Below are 20,259 nucleotides of genomic sequence, written 5' to 3' on the forward strand. Positions count from 1 at the left end.
TGCCTTTCTGAGGTTGAATAACAATGCCCTGGAACCCCATGGCCCTTAAAGGTTTTTCTTACTTATGTTTGACTCTGTCCTACCTGCCAGCCTCTGTATCATTGTGGCCTTAATGCAGCCTTACCTACAATAGCATTAAAACTAAGGAGAAGGGGGTATCTTTGTGAAAAAATACATTACTTTTTTCATAAACACATTGCTGTAAAGAAGGGATGGTAGAACTGTTCATAACCTGAGCAGTTTTATTTCTAATGATTAAACTATTAACACCAAATTTAAAAGAATTATTAGCCATACCTAAGCTCTTCCAATACAACTGTATTGTCATATGGCCCAACGATTAGTTCTCCAAGTCTATCTTCTCCTGTCGGATGGAAAGTTATTTTGTAACCTCTCACTTCCCCAGGGGCTGGCTCCCAAGTTACTCTGAAACTTGACATAGTGGAATCAGACGTTTTCAGGTTTCTGGGTGGTTTATATGGAGAGGCTGCAAGGATCAAAGTGGAAAAAGCCATAATTTAGATCACTTATGTATATGAAAAATATTAATAAATACTACTGCAAAAAACCCATGTACAACTGCCATTGGTTATTAATTGTATGTGTATTTTTCAATTTAAAACAATATTTTAAAAATACCTATTCCGGGCTCACGCTGGCTTTGCTTGGCATAAGCACTAGTACCAAGCCATAAGAGGCAAGATCATATGCTTCCTCTCAATCCAAAACCAGAAAATAAGAAAATTACCAACCAGACATTAAAACAAGCCCAACAGCCCTCACCCACAAATACCACCAGCCCTTCTCAGGCCTCTTCCTCCTTCAGGGTAAAGAGACAGGCTTTGCAGCATGTCCTGAAGGTCAAAAGATTCAGGTTTCAGAGTAGCAGCCGTGTTAGTCTGTATTCGCAAAAAGAAAAGGAGTACTTGTGGCACCTTAGAGACTAACAAATCTATTTGAGTCACTCCAAGGAGGGGAATAAAATCCAAAGTTGAGGCCCTTCATAAAAAATACCCTGCCAGCAGACCCCTCCTTTTATACTCAGAAGGCAATGTGACACAGGGGAGAGAGCCAGTGTCTCATGTAGGTGAAGGTCTTAATCCATTTAGAGATTTACTATTTCTAAACTAACAGGCAGCCAGTTCAGATCAGAGCGTACTGGTGTCGTGTGCTCCTGGGCAAGAGACACTGCTTAGCAAACAAGTGGTCCCATTAGTGACAGACATGGCAATTTCTTGCATAGTCCTTGAAAGACCTTATTGTATTAAGTTTGTGTGTTATTGTGGACGAGGAACCTATGTAACCTCTGGGGGGGGGGGGGAGATGGGACAGATGTGAGATGAGGGAATTAAAAAATTATACTAAAAATGTGCCAGACAAGTATGGACTTTGGGGACAGTAAGTGTTCAGTGGATTTCCTGGGGAATCCCTAGGGAGAGGTTAATCAGCGAATTATAGAATCATAGGACTTGAAGGGACCTTGAGAGGTCATCTAGTCCTGTCCCCTGCACTCATGCCAGGACTAAGTATTATCTAGACCATCCCTGACAGGTGTTTGTCTTAAAAATCTCCAATGATTGAGATTCCACAACCTCCCTGGGCAATTTATTCCAGTGCTTAACCACCATGACAGTTAGGAAGTTTTTCCTAATGTCCAAACTAAACTTCCCTTGATGCAATTTAAGCCCATTGCTTCTTGTCCTTTCATCAGCAGTTAAAAAGAACAATTTTTCTCCCTCTTCCTTGTAACAACCTTTTATGTACTTGAAAACTGCTATTATGTCCCCTCTCAGTCATCTTTTCTCCAGACTAAACAAGCCCAATTTTTTCAATCCTCTCTCATAGGTCATGTTTTCTAGACCTTTAATAATTTTTGTTGCTCTTCTCTGGACTTTCTCCAATTTGTTCATGAGAATTCCCCAATTCCAATTATACACTAACCCAGCTGTTTGAAGCTACACACTGAGGAGAAGGTCATTTTCTGCTGACTATTTGTTACCAAAGGCCAAGATCAAGGCCCAAGCTGTTCAAAGAAATGGCTGATCTGCCCAACTTTCATTCTGGCTCAGGATCTATGATGGATGAACTTGCAACCACAGGAAACACCCAGTTGTGAGTCTTGAAGAACTGACACCAGCCGCATCTTAGTTTGGAATCGGGGTTGACCTCTGGTAAGCTTTTTAGAATGTGTGTAGGTTCTTGTATTGTTTTAATACATTTTCTCTTAAATGCTTTTACCTTAACAATAAATGTGCTTGCTTAGAAGGAGCTGTGTGATAACTTATAACTGCTGGCAATACATGGTCATAGCTCTTGAACAGAAAGCAAAGCACAGGCACGAGCTCCTGTCTATTTGGCCATGTGGCTTGCTGGGGATATCACCATGTAAGGCAGGAGCTAACAAATGGTGGTCCCCTCGCTTAAGGGATCATGAATAACCTTGTCACCTCTTCCAGTTACTTCCTCATCCTAGCCAAATGACACCTGCCTTGTCCAGCTGGAGCCTCAGCTATCTAGCTGTTCATACCCCAGTCATTACCAAGCATTGGGTAAGGTGCTCAGCAGAAACGCCTTAATCAGATAGGTAACAGGCTGGCTTGCCCATGAGCTGAAGAGCCTGGGGCTAAGTCAACCTTGATTACAGGATGAGCCCCACCTGAGAGGAATCAGGTGATTCCAGTATAAAGAGGGGGGAAAGCGCAGGAATCTGTGGCACGGTATGCAGAGAGTGAGGAAAACTCCCCAGGCATGGAGAGACCCTGGCCAAGCAGGGGAGGGAATGCAATGATCCCTAGCAGAAAGGCCTGGGAAAGGAGGAGGAGAAACCTTGGGTTGTGTGGATTTATGAATGGACTTTGTTTTGGGATTTTGTGTTTTATTTACCTTTTATTTTATATTAATAAACCTCATACACATGTGGAAGAAGAAGAGGGACAAGATGGAGCTGTCCAGAATCCCATAAGGCAGTCCTTGAAGCAGAAGAGCTATTATGCAGAACCATCTAAAAACTGAGAGGGAAGACCTGTTTACTCTCACTTGAGTTCACAGGTAAGTCAGATAGATATTCCACCACCAGGAGGAGATCACCTACTACAATGCCTGTGCAGTCTCTGTGTCATAGCCTTGTCTGTACCACAATTAACACAGACCATGGAGATCTTAGGCAGCTGAATATCTGAGAGTTATCTCACCTCAACTTTCCCAATAACCATAACCAAGGCTTACAAGCTAGACATTTGACAATAGCTAACTAGTGTCAAGCGACAGCCTTACAAGCTCTTTCTTAATAAAAGCCAGCAACCTGCCTTTCCTAACCAAAATTTTCACAATCTTCACCAATAATGGACACATTTCTTCGTCCCTGAGCACCACCAGCTAAGCATGAGATGGGTCCAAAGTGCACGTTGTGGCACAATGTGCTCACAATGACTCTAGTACCCCAGTGAGCCACACTGGCCGCAACTGAAGCAGAGAAGTTGTAACATTTGTATCTCTCAGATATTGCCCTACATCCACGGCAGAACACAATTAAATCCAAATCCATTTGATTTTCTCTGCAAAGCACCAGACAATTGCCTTGCAAAAGGAAGCACTTGTATCAGAAAGAGGACGGATCAGATTAATGAGGCTCTCCACTACTCAAAACAAATCCCCTTACCAAGGCTTAATGCATGGTGTGTTGATTTTAAAGGGCTCTGAGAGAAAATATTGTTCCTTCAACAGACTACTTTATCCCTGGCCAGAGTTCCATGGGTGGTCCTCTAGTCACTTTCCCTCCTGTTTTAGCTACTGCAGATCATTGTAAACCATGGTCACTGATGAGGCCAAATCCTCACAAAACAAGTCACTGCATTCCATCTTGATAACAGGAACACTAAGCACACCCTGAAAGTGACCTTCTGCAGCAACACTGAGTGATATGACCCCACGCTGACCTATCTCAGAGTGACACTAGATCGCATACTAACCTTCCACGAAGGGAGCTGCCAAGACAAAGACAAGGGTCAACCTCGTACAGCAACTGGCAACCACAAGCTGGGGACCATCAGCATCAGTGTTAAGGACATCAGCGATGGCCCATGGGTATTCTGTATCTGAGTACTGTGCAACGGTACGGACCAGAGGTAGCCATACTCAACTTGTTGATGTCCAGCTGAACACTGCAGTGTGGTGCATCACTGGAACTCTCAAGTCAACCCCGGAACCTTGGCTGCAAGTGCTGTCACACATTGCTCCCCTATCCATTCACCATGATACCGTGACCCTTTGGGAATTCCAGAGGATCATGGAAAATGAACATCTTCCCATCCACCAGGGCCTTAACAACGCCCCTTACTACTGCTTGAAATCATGTAAGCCTCATGGACCCATGCATTTAACCTTCAACAATGCAACTTCAACCCAGATGAAGCTTGGAAAGCCCAATACAGTTCACAAGAAGTCACAAACAAACACTTTGTGAAAGACCTGACGCAGAAGATTCCTGGCTTCAATCTCCCACAAAGCTCATGGGCAATCCTACATCACACCTGCACAAACCATGGCAGATGCAGATACTTGCTGCACAAATGGAAAATTAAAGACTCTCCAGAGTGCGACTGTGGTCACCCAGAACAGATTATGCAACATATAACACTCAATGCCCGATTCGTGAATACTAAGGAGACATCACCACCCTGCTACTTCAGATGCAATTATTTGACGTAACCATCTAAATGTACATGTATAGTTGTTGCTCTATATTTATGTCAGCCATATGAAGAAGAAGACCCATGAGGACAATGCCAAGGAATAAGATACCTAGCAACCACTTAAAGAATACCTGAGAACCAAAGACAAATTACAAAGTCCTAACAAACCACTGAGAAGTGGTCTGTTGAAGGAACAACATTCTCTCACAGAACTGTCCAGAAACACTTATTTCCCATTGACTTCTGAGGACCAGCCACCAGAACAGGTCTGCTGCTCTAACAAAAGTGGTATACCCCAACCTCAAATAGCAGGAGGCAACAGTCAGGCCATGACACAGGTAACATTTTCAACAGTCCCAACTCCAAGCCAATCCTTTAGCAATTTTTTGTTAATTCCTGTTCTTGGAGATTTGGCAGATCACGAATTAGCTAACACTTTGTCTACTTACTGTACAATTGCTTTTCTACCCCCCTACAATCAATACCTTTAATCATAAGCTTTTTACTATTTATTCAAATTTAATTATATATAATACATACCTGTTGTTCCTTCTCCTTGCCTGTGTTTTCCTTCCCCAGATTTATACATTGGAATAATAGAGATGTTGTATTTGGTTAAAGGCTGAAGTCGTTTTAACACTGTAGTTGTGGAAGTAGCTGGTACTTTTGCAACCACCTGCCTTCCTCCACTGACTGGTCGGTAAACTACACGATAGCTCACAACTTTCCCAGGTGCAGGCTGCCATGTAACTCTCATTGAATTCTCTGTCTCTTCGTTTACTCTCACCCTCCTGGCATTTGGTGACACTTTTCAATGTAAAAATATGGATAAATATTTATTTTGTCACATAAAAACATGCACAGAGATATCTACACATTCATTCAGCACTACAGATATCATCTGTGATTTGTCCTTCCATATTACAGCATATCATTAAATAGGAGTTCATTTGCATTTCTAAGAGCCTACCAGTGATCTCACTGAAGTAAATTAACACAACAGCTGTACTTAGATAACTATGCTTTCCAGCACAGAGCAAAAAAAATGAGCAATTCATGTAACACAGCAATCCAGCATAATAAAGGAGTTCTACATAGTAAAACATCATTTTTGGTAACTTATTGTTTAAATAATGAGTTCAGCTTCCAAATGCTAGTGAAAAAGGGCCAAATCCTGCAGACATGACTTGTATGTTTTTGGGGGATTTTTAGGGAGGAGGGGGATTTTTTTATTTGGGCAAAACTCCCTGTGAAGCCCACTTTTTCAGACCAAAGAGGTTCAGATAGTTCTGATAAGGTACTGACAAGCATCCAAACTATTAGGTGGTTACCTCTAAACAAATAGACCAGCCCAATCTTTTGTGAGCCTCCCACCACTAATCTTAAGGCAGTAACAGTTCTGAAAAGTGTGGATGTCTTATAAAGCAGTTCAGTTTCACTCTCCAGGCAATAACACCCAGGTTTCTTAAGTCATGTTCCTGCCTTGTAGCAAACACTGTCAAATAAAAAACCTGAAGTGAAATGGAAGGCATGTCTGGCGCTGGCTGTCAACTGGGCATGCCACCCTAGGTTTTGACAAGGCAGAGCCTTCTTGGCACGCCAGAGTCAGAGTCAGTTTTCACTTCACTGAGAGGTATTCCACAGAATGCTAGAATAACCTCTCTCAGCATTTGGAACTGGTCATAGAATCATAGAACCATAGGCTTAGAAGGGACCGCAAGGCTCATCTAGTCTTTCCATTCTGGTCTGTTCATTTTCAAACAGCTGTAACATTAGGAAGATTAATACTATGCAGTGTTTGTCACTTAAGAAAAATCTAGAACTGTGAGTAAGAGATGCAGCCAACTTCAAACCCACTCACCTGAGCCTGGGAGGAGGAAATCACAGGGCAGGAAAATTAACTAACCCCAATGGAATTAACTCTGACTTCTCTCTCTACCCTGGCCACTTTGTTCCTCTTGTTTCTCCCCCAACAACCACACCCTCCAACCCACAAAGCCCCAGGAACTATCCCCAGACTCTGCCACACTGACTCACGTTGAACTGTAATTTACTCTCTAAGTAACCCCATTAATTTCAATGAGATTCCTTGCAGAGTAGGGTATAATTTAACGTGAATAAAAGTAGCTGAATATGGTTCCATGAGATATAAATGACTTATGATTATAAATAATCATAGCTCAGAAAAAAAAAAGGAGGGGGTGGTACTTCATTGAGTTGAGAGGGGCAAGGGTTTGGCTGGGTTTTTTTAAGGCAGGGGTTAATAAAAAATAAGGTCTAATCTCTTGTCAATGTAAGTTGAATTAATAGGAGCATCAAGAGTTTATGCGTGGGATAATAATGTCACAATATCCCCAGGTCAGAATTTAGGCTGTTCTTTGGGGTGGCTATGCTGTACTGCACTTACCTTCAGTAGTAGCCTCTCCTTCTAGAGGAGCTCCGTCTCCACTGCTATAGGAAGCGAAGACTGAAATCTTATATTTAGTCTCTGGCTGTAAATTTTCCAGCACAGTATTTATTACATTTCCAGGAACTGTGCTCTCCCCAGTCTGACCATCATAGAGCGATTTCCATACTATTCTATAACGACGAACTGCTCCTGGAGCTGCTGTCCAAGATAGTCCCGCTGTAGTGTCAGTTATGTCTCTAATAACCAAATCACGAGGTGAGCCACGGTCTGCAAGAAAGGAAGTCATAAGAGAGGGACTATGACTGAGACACAGCTACCAAATATTACAGCAAAATAGGAACAGAAAAATAAAATGCTCATAGAATAAAATTAAAATGTTCACAAGAACACCAGCTCAAATGAAATACAGTCATTCTTTTATGAGGAGGATTAAGGCCTTTGTTCAGCAAACCACTTAAGAACAGGGTTAACTTTAAATACATGAGCAATCCCAACCCTACTCAGCAAGACACTCGATCTTGAATACTTCGCTGAACAGGGATGGAATTACTCTTTGCAGTTAATCTAGGTTAGTTTTGTCTTCCAAACTAGCAATTATGCCTTACAATCCATCTTCATCCCAAAAGCTCACGTAACTCATTTATAGGCAAATAATGAAATAGGGTAATTGTTTCCTGATGTTAAATCTGTGTGAAAAAAAATCCTTCTAAATTTCTTGAGTCCTTCACCCTTTCTTTACTTGTTCATGTCCCTTACCCTTATATTTGACACTGCCCCCAAACAGCTATCCTCTCACTTCCTTTTATAAGTCTGTATACCGCAACGAGATCCCTTCTTAGAAGTCTATTCTGCCACTGATGCAAGGGCATTTATGCAAGTAGCATTTATTGGATTTACCAGAAATAAATCACTTTCCACTGAATGATTAATTCAGACACTTAAGAATTTTTGTTTGCTTGTTTTTCAGGAAACATTAGGGGTCCAACTGTAGTCAATGGAATTTACACCTGTGTGACTTGGACCCATGGCTCACCTAAAGCTTCAGGCGGGATAATCATGTCCCTCTATTATTCCAGTTCTTCTTTGTTGTATCTTTCCATTTCCATAACCTCTTTATTAAAGTAATAGGTTAAGAACTGCACACAGGTTTTCCCCATTTAGGAAATGTCTGTCATTGTTTTCAGCCCTTTTCTCTTTCCTGTGCCTGAGAATTATAGATTTGGCTGCTATCATTGCTACCAGCACCCATCTTCCTGAATGGTGTGAGAATATACCTGTCAACTTCCCCCACTGTATCTATTTACAACTAATATGTCATGTATTTACAACATAAAGTGTAGTAATTGTAGGCTGGAGGCACTGTCTTTTCTGTACTAAGTTTTGCCAGCCTCCTGTAGTATTATTCTTCATAGCTGGTTCTCCTCACATTTCTTGGAGCACACTAAACAGCTCCTTAGTCTGTATAATCAAGAAGGTGTAAGCTGAGAGGCCTGATGCTCACTTTAGTACACCAGTTTCATGCCCATATAACTCTGTTGACTTTCATAGAGCTCACTGGTTTAAAACTGATGAAACAGCCTGGAGGATTAGGTCTATGGAGTTTGCTGAGTTCAGTGTGACATCTGGGTATACTTATTAATGTGAGCTAAAATATGCTACTGGAATGGCTAGAGCCCTAGGGTGTTTTTGTTTTTGTTTTTTCTTTTATTTATGCAATGGCAAAGTTGTAGCTATAAACAAAAAATCCCTACACGCGCAGATGCAGTGCCTACTTTGATGTGTATTCTATGTGGAATTCCTTACTGATCTCCCTAAGGCCTTCCTGCAGTGAGCAGGGCTGCAATGGCTCCCTTGAGTGGCTGCTTAGCAAGAGGTTCCCCCAAACCAATCGCTGTTCATGGCTTAAGCAGTGAGGATGGCCTTGAGCCAGCCCTCTACACCACAGATAAGTTTTACCCACAATGACAAGTACCCACTAATATACTTGAGATTGACCAAGAGCCATAGTACCAGAATCAAACTTTGTTGAATGCTGGGAAAGTTTCAACCCTAATCCAACCTTCACAGAGCACGCTCATCTTTGCAAATACTATCAGGCAAGGGGTTTATAATTATGATCTGATTTCAATGCAGAACTGTGCCTGGAAGGGTTTTCAAATTGGTCCCAATTTATATACCATTGTTTAATATTGCTATGCATCTGTCTTTATTTAAACCCTGATCCGAGACACACAATCCCATTGGATATCAGAGGGGTAGCCATGTTAGTTTGTAGCCACAAAAACAACGGTGGTACCTTAAAGACTAACAGATTTATTTAGGCATAAGCTTTCGTGGATAAAAAACCCACGTCTTCAGATGTATGGAGGGAGCTGAATCCCACTGGAGTTGGTAAGACTACTTGTATAAAGGCTGAAGGTTTGAATGATATTGTTGTAGCAATAATCAATGAATTAAATAAACATGGTCTCCCATTAATTCTGAATCAGTGAAACAATTATTACATTTTGGCTTATTGATGAAAGGACACAGTTGCTAGGATTTTATTAAAATGTTGTTAGTGGTTATATCTTTAATAAACAGAATACACTTGTACAATCTTATTTTTCTAACCCCAACCCATTGCTAGTATGTGATAGTAGGGTCCCTTGGCTATCTCATCACCTTTCTCTGGCGACCACTGGTTTTCCCACCCAAACTTCACCACAAATTCCTTCAATCCTTCTAGACTGCCACTCTAAATCTGACACACACACACAGGCACTCTTGATTGCACAAATAACATTTTAAGATCCAGCTTTTTGTTAATATTGAATTATTTACTGTCATAAGGAAAAATAACTACACTATTGCATCTTTCAGTGTAACTTTATCCCGTTATGCTAAAAGGGCCAGATTCATCCTAATATACACTCCATGCAAACTCACTGATTTCAGTCCATTAAGTAGGGCAGAATTTGGATCCCAAAGAGTAACTTTCCTGGAAGACTGAAAAAAGATTTGTCTTCAAAAGTAAATTACACCAATTTTCTGTCTACTCTAAAGTTTCTGCTCCCAACCCTTGGCTTTTTCATTCAATAAAAAAATCTGAATATAATCCAAATGGAAATATTATGGAAAACCCAACATGATAGAATGCACAGATGTTTCACAGTAAAAAGCTCTCTTTCCATATTTTTAATGTAATATAAATATACAAGTCACTTTATATTGACTACTTCAAATCAAGTCTCTGCCACAATATGATTTCAGTATTAAACTATCTGCTACCACCACACAATTCTCAGCAAATAACTCTGGGACAGTATGGCTAATGATGTGTTGGAGACACTGCAACAGTCATTGCATATTTAAACCAATTATTAAATTATTATATGTGCCACTAAATAGCAGAAGAAAATAATTTATTTGAAATGGAGTGTAATCAAGCCCAGCTACCGACACTGTTAGCTCTGGAAAGAAAACAGAAATCATATGGAACTAAAGTACCATTTTTTGTTGAATAAAAATAAACTTTGGGCTTCTTACCAATCCGCCAGGCCTAAATGGAAAAATTTGACTTCAATAGCTGGAAACTGCTGACAAGACATCTTACCAACTAAGGGAAATTAGACTTTTAATATGTTATACTGCAACTGAGAACATTTATCGAAAATAACACACTAATTTGATTTGCACCTCATGTGCGAGCTAATTTGTAGGCAGATCTTATTTTCACAAGAAGCTACCCTATGAGTGTCTATGGGCCTGGAGGTGGGAGAGAGAAGCAGCTGTGTTTAGGATGTGGTGCAAAGTCCTAAATTATTAAGATTCCATTAACTAAGCTGCTACGTTGGGAGTTTAGAAATATACTTAAGTTCAGTAACATTACCAGTATAATGTAATGGCTAGTAGGCATACAATTATACCTATTAGCCATGTTTAGTTTGTTGGAGAAGTAGAAGTATGCAGATCACACGGTAATTCTGCTTATCTACTATTTATCTGTCATAGGGGTTTGCACTGCTGCCTAACACTAACGTATCTGAGCAATTATTCTGATCTTCTGTTTAAATGGTCAAGAATCTTAATAGCTAAATGCTCCAACAAGAAGGATTCTCATACACCTTGATATCTCTGCTGCTTACAACAGGCTAGCCAGAGAATGTAGAAAGACTGTTCACAATAAGGTAGGGTAAGGGCATGGTGGTGAAGCAGATGGTGGTTGTACTGGCTGGTGGTGGTGGGTTTGGCTCAGAGCCAACAGAATCGGCATAGTCCTCTCTTTTTTCTCCCCTGTTTGGAATGGATGCCCCAGGCATCACAGCTCCACTTTTTCATCCAGTCCCAGTATCACCATCACACGATGAAGTGCTCTGGTTTTGAAAATTACCCAAAAGCTCCTGCCCCCAGTAACTGTGCTAGACACTATGGTATTCAAGAGTCCCAGAATTCACTGGTACAAGCACAGTTGAAGCCTTGCTGTGTCTATAAGCATTAAACCAGTGCTGCTGTGTGGACATGTCAAACCATTGCAAGGGCAAGCAAGGCAAGCAACCATTTCCTGCCATCAGGGCCAGATCCAAAGCCCACTGTAGTACTGAAGACTCCCTTTGACTTCAACAGGCTTTGGCTCAGGTTCTCAATGTCTCTACAACAGTTTCCTCACTTAGCACAGACACACCCTCAGATAGAAAACAGGGGCTCTTCCTTCCAGCTCTGAATCTCCGCAAGTCTTCACTTTCCATATCAAGGCTTTCCACCATGCTGAGCCAGAGACACAATATCCGATTGAAGTAAGTTTCCTATACTTGCTTGGCTCTTGTCTCCTGAGCTCTCCCGCAATCATTTTTGCTCCTGAACACATGACTGAATCAGTGAAGGCTACACCTACACTACTACTACTAGTTAGGGGTGCGAGTAAAAACATCAGTGAAGCTGCAGTAGCATGGGAAGCTGTAGCAGAGGCATGGCTGAGCCATGCCGAGACAAGCCCAATTAAAACCGCTGGGTCTGTACGCTGCACGGCTGGGCTCGGCCTCCGCTGCTTCTACTCAAGCTTGATCAGCACCACCACAAATGTATGTACACCAGCAAAGGAATCACATCCCTCCTTCGTAGTGTGGACATAGCCTAAAGGTAAAAACCTTAACAGTCAAAAAAAATAAATGCCCTTATTCTGTCCTCAGTTACATACCCACAGTTCCCTCTGATTGCAGTGGAAGAAACATACCTCTATCAAGCCCAAATGTATACATTTTCTATACATGTACTCAAGCTAGTTTTCAAGATTAATATGTAACCGTAAATCTCACATTGATCCATATTTCACTTAGATTAAATGTAAATTAGATCTGAGCCAATATCCTAAGCAGTCAGAATTTAATCAACGAAGGAAACAAACCCCCTCACGCCATGCACACACTGAACTTTTACGGCCTGATTCCTTTCTTGTTTACAACAGTGTAAATCATGAGTATCTCCACTGAAGTCAGAAGGCCAGATCCTCACATTCAGCCAAGTTCATCTCAGAGTAGGATGTGTGTGTGTGTGTGTTGGATGGGACACAGGCGGCTACCTTAACACTACTCCTGAACCAGGCCCTGCTGATGATCAAATTGGCCTCTAGCGTAAGATAGGACAGCCACTTATGTTGGCTGGTAATGTCTCCCTAGGGGCCATTATGCAGCTGAATATGTTGGAGTGCAGAGCACTCTGGCCACACCTCGTCATGTGACATAACCCGCTATGCTTGGGAAATTGGAAGGGGATGGAAGAGAGCTTCCTGTACCAGCTGTTTGCTAGTGGAGGATTCCTCTACATAAGGGGAGTCCTCACTTGCCCTTTTAGGCCAGGTTGCTGGCTGTTTTGCACAGGAGGCTGAATCAAGGAGCCCTGGATCTGGCCAACCGGAGTTACACCAGCATAAAACGGATATGAGATCATAATCAACCCCTGGAAAATCTACCTTATCTATCTATTCCAGCAATTAGTTAGTTACCCAGCAACTAATTAGTTATATATATATATATATATATATATGTAGGAAATCAGTTCAATTTTTCTACTTCCCCAGACAAGAAAATTCAAATGATTGCTCGACGGTTATCAAAAGTCACTTGCAAATGTCAGGGTAAAAAATCTTGGAATATATCATTGAAAAAAATGCATGAGACAGCACTAAATCTCTTTGAAAGACACTGAGTCCTTGTTTCGGTCTGTATGGAGAAGAACTACGTAATTCAAACATTACGGAAAGTTCCAATGATAAGCTAAAAACTTCATTGTCACGAAATGTCACTTGAGTTAGACCCATTCAGTCTGTAGGAGGTCATTCGTTTCTAAAACATTCTTATGTTGCTATAGAAACAGCAAAAAAACAACAACATATATCTAATAAGAAACCACTATTCATTTCCTGGCAAAAAAAATCCAAGCTCTGAGAAATGTATACAGCAGAAGAGTCCCTGAAACTAGAAAGTGCATCAACTATGACAGGGGTTCTCAAACTTGGGGTCAGGACCCTCAGGGGGTCACAAGGTTATGACTTGGGGGGGTCGCGAGCTGTCAGCCTCCACCCTAAACCCCACTTTTCCTCCAGCATTTATAATGGTGTTAATATGTTTTAAATGATAAGGAGGGTCGCACTCAGAGGCTTGCTATGTGAAAGGGGTCACCAGTACAAAAGTTTGAGAACCACTGAACTATGATGAATCCTCACATCCCAATTCTCACAGCATTAAAAGGAATGGCAGAACTGGGCCCTATAACATTTAAATAGAAAGACTTTCATTCTAAGGGGGGGGAAGACCATTATTTAATCCCCAATGAAGACTATCTACTGTGTAGAGTAAAATGTGCAGTTCTTGTTGTTTACATTACACTAATCTACATTATAAGTATTGGGTCAGATTCTGATCTCAGCTTCACTGAGGTTTAAAGCATGATGGGCTGAACCCTCTCCTGACATAAAACCTGGCACAGCTCATTTACTTCAATCAAGTTATGTCAATTTACACCTGCAGAGATTCTGGCCCAGTAACTTCTCTAACATAAGTGGAGTTGCTCTGGAATTACTGTGGTGCAAGCAAGGTCAGAATGGGGCCCACTGTATCTTATTCTGATAAACAGCTATAAATGCTTTTTTTTTGGTGACATTGCTCTCAAGTTCATATTTAAAATGGTAATGAACAACTCTGCTTTTAGACATCTGATGCACTCACCCTGACCAGCACTAGCAGTTCTAAAAAATCCTAGCTTCCAGCAACAGGGTGCTCATAAAATAGATTTTCATCTTCCAAAGCATGGAGACGTGGATTAGGACTAAATATACCTGTATAGACTGCCTGACCTAGAGAGAAATTTGTTTTTCTTTAAAAACTGCAAACTATTATCCGTTCAAGTTAAGCTATTAAACAGCCTGCGTTCAGTATATTCTTGTTATCTGACAATATGCCTCTGGGCAGAAAAGGAAACTCTTGCAGGCCTGCTCTTACCACCCCCTTTCCCAGGGGAAAACAGATTAGAAAAACAGTAGCTCTCAGAAACAGTTGATCGTTAGCTTAGGACTGGATTTCTACTCACTGTGTTCACCGTTATATCCTATTTCTGGGGTATGACGTGTGGTTTTGGCTGAGTTGATGTAACAAAATAATAAAATGGACAACTCAATGTATTTCTGAGGGAATCTTTCTGTGGGTTTTCTTAAGTCTCATCTGTACATCTACTTGTGATTTGTGTTGTGTCACTGGGACAGAGAGCTGGGGAACAGCAGCAGAAGTAGCTCTCTGGGCACTGCAACTCCAATTAGTTGCCTGGGAGTAAATCTGACAATGATAGCTGTGCCTAACTGAGAGACTGGGAATAGGCTGGAGAGAGCTACAAGGCTAACTAACACATTAGCCAAGAACGTAGGAAAGGCACTGGAAGGAAGTGCCAAGGTGGAGAGAGAACCAGAAAGAGGCAGGCTCTCAGAGTCAGTCCCATGAGAGATCTCTCTGAGGGCGAGCTCTTCAACCTCTCCTACTCTTGGTTTAAGGGGCTGAAGATGATATGCTATTGTAGAACAGGTGCTGCACAATGCTGTGAAGATGGTGGGGAAACACTGTAAATAAGCCACATGTGGGGTTTACAAGCAAAGAGTCTCCACGTGGTCTGTGTACGCAGAGGAAGATAGGCTAGGAGGAGCCTCACCCGGTTCTAATCACCACAAATAACGAAGAATACTGTTAGAGTTGCATAAAAACAAGATGGCCCTGCTTAGGTGCCTCCACTGCCACAAGTCCTGTTTCACTAGCTGAATTCTGTGGTTGGTTTAATTTTCTTTTCCTTTTCGCAGTTTCAGTTCTGTCGCATTTACACTCCAATACAGTTCTATTTAGCAGCAGGTAAGGGAAACCTTCCACCAGCCACCTCTGTGAATGGAAGGGAAGCCAAAGCGGCCAGATCCTGGCTGGGGAAAGAGGGATGGCTCACCCCCTTGAAATCTACCAATGCCCTCCAACCAGAGCTTTGTGGTGTCAGGCCCATATATTTTAGAGAGAGGATGTGTATGGAGCATCTTCTGCAGCATTCTCACCTCTGGAGCCTGCAGCTATCCAGTTAAGAGCTGATGCAGTTTAAGCATTTTTATCCTCCACAAACTTTCCTCTGACTGCTACTCCTCACCAACAGGTGCACTCAGCCAATGGCTAAAAGAGGCTAAATACCTGTGCTCTAAAAACAGCCCCAGGACTACTGTCAGCCTCCTCAGATCTGTATGAATGGGGCATGAAAAAAACCTGCTTATTCCATGGGGTAGGGAAAGCCACCTCCTTGAGCCATCCCCAACAAAACAGTAAGGAAGAAACCCATGTCCCATACATAGGAATAACTTCCATAATATGGAATATGGCCCTCCATTTCTAATTTCTCATGTGCTTACTTCTTTCTTCTCTACTGCCTTTGAACAGTTTATAAAACACTGGGCCTCTGGAATGTGTTTATCCTTAGGCTGGATGGATCAGATAGCTATGCAAACATTTTATATAGCTAAGATTATCTGGAGTTCTTTGGAAAACTTTGCACCTGAATTCTTTTAGAAGGAGAAAAGATGAGGCAAGTGCAGACCAAGTCCTGGGAAAGATAAAAAGGGAAGGGAAGAGAAAACAAGAAGAGATCCCAAATGATAAACAAGGACTTCAACTAGAACAGCAACTGAATGTTTTGTGGGTTTTTTTCCTGAGGGAGATTCCAAGAAAGGACAAGCCTGTCCCACAAGGCTGAACACACTATAGAACATTTATGTGTTGCAGTTGGGAGGAAAAGGACGGATTTGAAAGAACAGGGAAGCGGGATTAGTAAATGCAACAATATACTTTGGAGAGACCTCAAGAAAAAGAAGGCGTTCCCTTAAGTCCCTACGACTGCACAGCAATCAAACACCTGCGGCCAGCCCAGATCAGCTGACCCTGGCTAGCGAGGCTCAGGCTGCAGGGTTGTAAAACCCTTTTGTAAACGTTTGGGCTCAGGCTGGAGCTCAAATTCTGGGATCACATGGGGGGGGTGACTATTTTTAGACCCACATCTTGAGGCCAGAGAGCACAACTCAGTTGACCCAGGCCAACCGTGGGTCTTTTATTCCAGTGTAGATGTACCCAAAGGGCCCTATTGCCGATTCATTAGAATTACACTGAGGCACTGGAGAGTCTGAATTTTCCTTTTGTTTCCTTACACCATGATTAAACAATAGCAGGAGTTACATTTTCAGATTGTTTTATCCACTCTTGTTTCTCTAGCTTTACCTTTTTTCTCAATAGCCTTATTTATTTTTCTTATTATTTCTCAGCCTTCACTCCACGGACGAACCATTTTATTTCTTGGTACTGATCAGGGAAAAAAACATATTTGAAACACCATTCCAAACATTAAACCCAGATAGCAAAGACTTTACTTATTTTAATGGCGGGTGGGGGGTGTCTTGGGGAAGCATTGGTTTCTCCAGGAGTTAAGGTCTGTGCCAATTTGAATCACATAGCTTTCATGTCACAATATAGTATTGTTATTTTTCATGTGGCTTTCCCTTATTTAAGAAACTGAGATAAATAAAGGGGCACTGAGTTTACTGATATTCACATTTATTACAAGATGACTTCACTATTACAGGTTTTACTTGGCCACTGTCATCTTCCAAAGGTTCTAGAGCTAAGTAATGAGATTTATTACATTACACACATTTACTCTTTTCCTTTTGTTCCTGCACTGGCAAAACAGTGATCTTAAAATCTGGACTTGGTCCTTTTATATAAAACTACCCCTGAGATAAGGCCCGTTTATCAATTTGAAATTCTTAAATTCTAAACCACAATCAGATTTTTTTCATATTCTTCTTATTCCTAATCATTTACATTGCGGTAGTACACATAGGCATGACTCATATTTTCACTTCTGCAGAAACTTCAGGAACATGGTGCAATTTAAAGCACCTAAAATGTAACCAAATAAATGAATAATTATATATAATATATATAAATAATTACCTTCAAGTGTTTCTCCTTGCCCAGGGAGGGCGTCCCCTGCTCCAGACGCATACAAGGCAGTCACGGACAGTGCGTATCTGGTGCCCTGTTCTAAATCTCTCAGCACAGTAGTGGTAGTATCACCCCTTATGGTTACCTCCTTGGCTTCACCTCCAGTCGCTGGAGTATATGTTATACGGTACCGCTGGACTTTGCCAGGTGCTGCACTCCAAGATAACTTCATTGTGGATGTTGTAGTATCAGAAACTCTCAAATTTCTTGGACTCCCTCGGGCTAAACATTTTAAAAGACATTGAAAGCATACCATGAATCAAGCCTTCTTTCTTTCTTTCTTTCTTTCTTTTAAAGATCATTATAAGAGAGAGTAGCATACATGCTTAAGTGATTTCCTGGATCACTTCCAGACTGCTCAGCAAATTCCAGGATTCAGCCCAGAACATTGCTCTAAGACCTAAAAGGAATTGTTTAAATACAACTTCACAAGAAGTTATTCCCTAACTTAAATTAGTGCTTTTGGATATTTTAAAATGGTTTTGAAATGACCATGATATAATACTTAATTTTGATAAAACTCTATTGAACATCCATGATACAGTGAAGCTTTTAGTACCATCACGATAACATACTCCCTTCCTTGTCTCCCGTGGGCACATATGTCCATTAGGATGTAGCCTGAGGACTCTAAGTTCTCACTTCCTACTACAAAGACTCAGGGCTCACTCATAGAATTTGCTGAGCACTCCTGAACTGATCCAGCATGTCAATGGACTGCAGTATGAATGGGGCACCAAAAAAACCCTGCTTATTCCATGGGGTGGGGAAAGCCACCTCCCCACCCCATCCCCAAAACCAGTAAGGAAGAAACCCATGTCCTCTACACAGGAATAACTTCCATAGTATGGAATATCATCCTCCATTTCTAATTTCTCATGTGCTAAATACTTCCTTCTCTACCGTCTTCGAACAGTTTATAAAACACTGGGCCTCTGGAATGTGTTTATCCTTGGGCTGGATCAGATAGCTATGCAAACATTTTATATAGCTAAGATTATCTGGAGTTCTTTGGAAAACTTTGCACCTGAATTCTTTTAGAAGGAGCAAACATGAGGCAAGTGCAGACCAAGTCCTGGGAAAGATAAAAGGGAAGGCAAGGGAAAACAGGAAGATCCCAAATGGTAAACAAGGACTTCAACTAGAACAGCAACTTAATTTTTTTTTTTGGGGTGGGGGGGGGTTGGGGAGGTAGGTTCCTGAGGGAGACTCCTAGAAAGGACAAGCCTGTCCCACAAGGCTGAACACACTATAGAACATTTATGTGTTGCAGTTGGGAGGAAAAAGGACAGATTTGAAAGAACAGGGAAGCGGGATTAATAAATGCAACATTATACTTTGGAGAGACCTCAAGAAAAAGAAGGCTTTGCCTTAAGTCCCTACCACTATGCAGCAATCAAACACCTGTGGCTGGCCCAGATCAGCTGACCCGGGCTAGCGAGGCTCAAGCTACAGGGCTGTAAAACCCCTTTGTAAATGTTTGGGCTCAGGCTGGAGCTCAAATTCTGGGAACCCAGGAGGGGGAAGCAATTTTTAGCCCTGTAGCTCGAGACCAGAGAGCGCAACTCAGTTGACCCAGGCCAGCCGTGGGTCTCTTATTCCAGTGTAGATGTACCCAAAAGGCCCTATTGCCTATTCATTAGAATTACACTGAGGCACTGGAGAGTTTGGATTTTCCTTTTGTTTCCTTACACCAAGATTAAACAATAGCAGGAGATACATTTTCAGATTGTTTTATCCACTCTTGTTTCTCTAGCTTTACCTTTTCTCAATAGCCTTATTTATTTTTCTTATTATTTCTCAACTTTCTCTCCTTGGACTAACCATTTTATTACTTTGTAATGATCAGGGGAAAAAACAAATTTGAAACACTTTTCCAAACATTCAACCCGTATAGCAAATACTTTATTTATTTTGATGGTGGAGCACCGGAGGTGTGGGGAAGCATTGATTTCTCCAGGAGTCTTTGCCAATTTTAGCACCAAGCAGATAGTCAAGCCATCCAAGTATGCCCCTAGTTAAATTTTCACCTCATTTCAGAAGTTGATATGATTTATGTAATAGTTCAGCTACATCCTACTATTTTCATCTTAAATTCATGGGCAACATGACCTAATTTTAAGTGCACTTCTAGTCTTAGAGCCAAAATATATTTTCATTTGTCTCCAAAACTGTTGTGCTCTTATTCTTATTTTCTTTACCTGTGTAGGATTTGTCCAAATATCCACAAATTTTCAATTTACTATTTTAAATAAAATACAGTGAACAGATGCCTGATGTCAATCTTTATAGATTTTTGGAATATTTTTATACCATGAATTATGCAATTTTGTTGACAGACCAAAAGGTTCTGGCCAAAGCGTCCTGCCCTAGTTTGAGACTTAATTGTGTGAAAAGTTCATTTTGTTACTCTAGATAACTGTCGATATGCCACTTATAGAAATGCAATCATAGAATCATAGAATATCAGGGTTGGAAGGGACCCCTGAAGGTCATCTAGTCCAACCCCCTGCTCGAAGCAGGACCAATTCCCAGTTAAATCATCCCAGCCAGGGCTTTGTCAAGCCTGACCTTAAAAACCTCTAAGGAAGGAGATTCTACCACCTCCCTA

The 20,259-nt window shown here is 41.3% G+C and overlaps 1 protein-coding gene across 2 annotated transcripts in view; it reads right to left on the minus strand.

Moving 5' to 3' along the window:
- COL12A1 (collagen type XII alpha 1 chain) overlaps positions 1-20,259 on the minus strand; it is a 116,599-nt gene that overhangs the window by 77,554 nt on the left and 18,786 nt on the right. For both annotated transcript variants that reach the window (XM_077811621.1, XM_077811620.1), the window contains exons 12-14: positions 7,099-7,368; positions 5,232-5,498; positions 298-487 (exon numbers count right to left, since the gene is read on the minus strand). In XM_077811621.1, coding sequence (XP_077667747.1) covers positions 298-487; positions 5,232-5,498; positions 7,099-7,368 — 727 coding nt within the window. The remainder of the gene's footprint in view (positions 1-297; positions 488-5,231; positions 5,499-7,098; positions 7,369-20,259) is intronic.

Source organism: Eretmochelys imbricata, chromosome 3, assembly GCF_965152235.1.
Source record: "Eretmochelys imbricata isolate rEreImb1 chromosome 3, rEreImb1.hap1, whole genome shotgun sequence".
NCBI classification, from domain to species: Eukaryota; Metazoa; Chordata; order Testudines; family Cheloniidae; genus Eretmochelys; species Eretmochelys imbricata.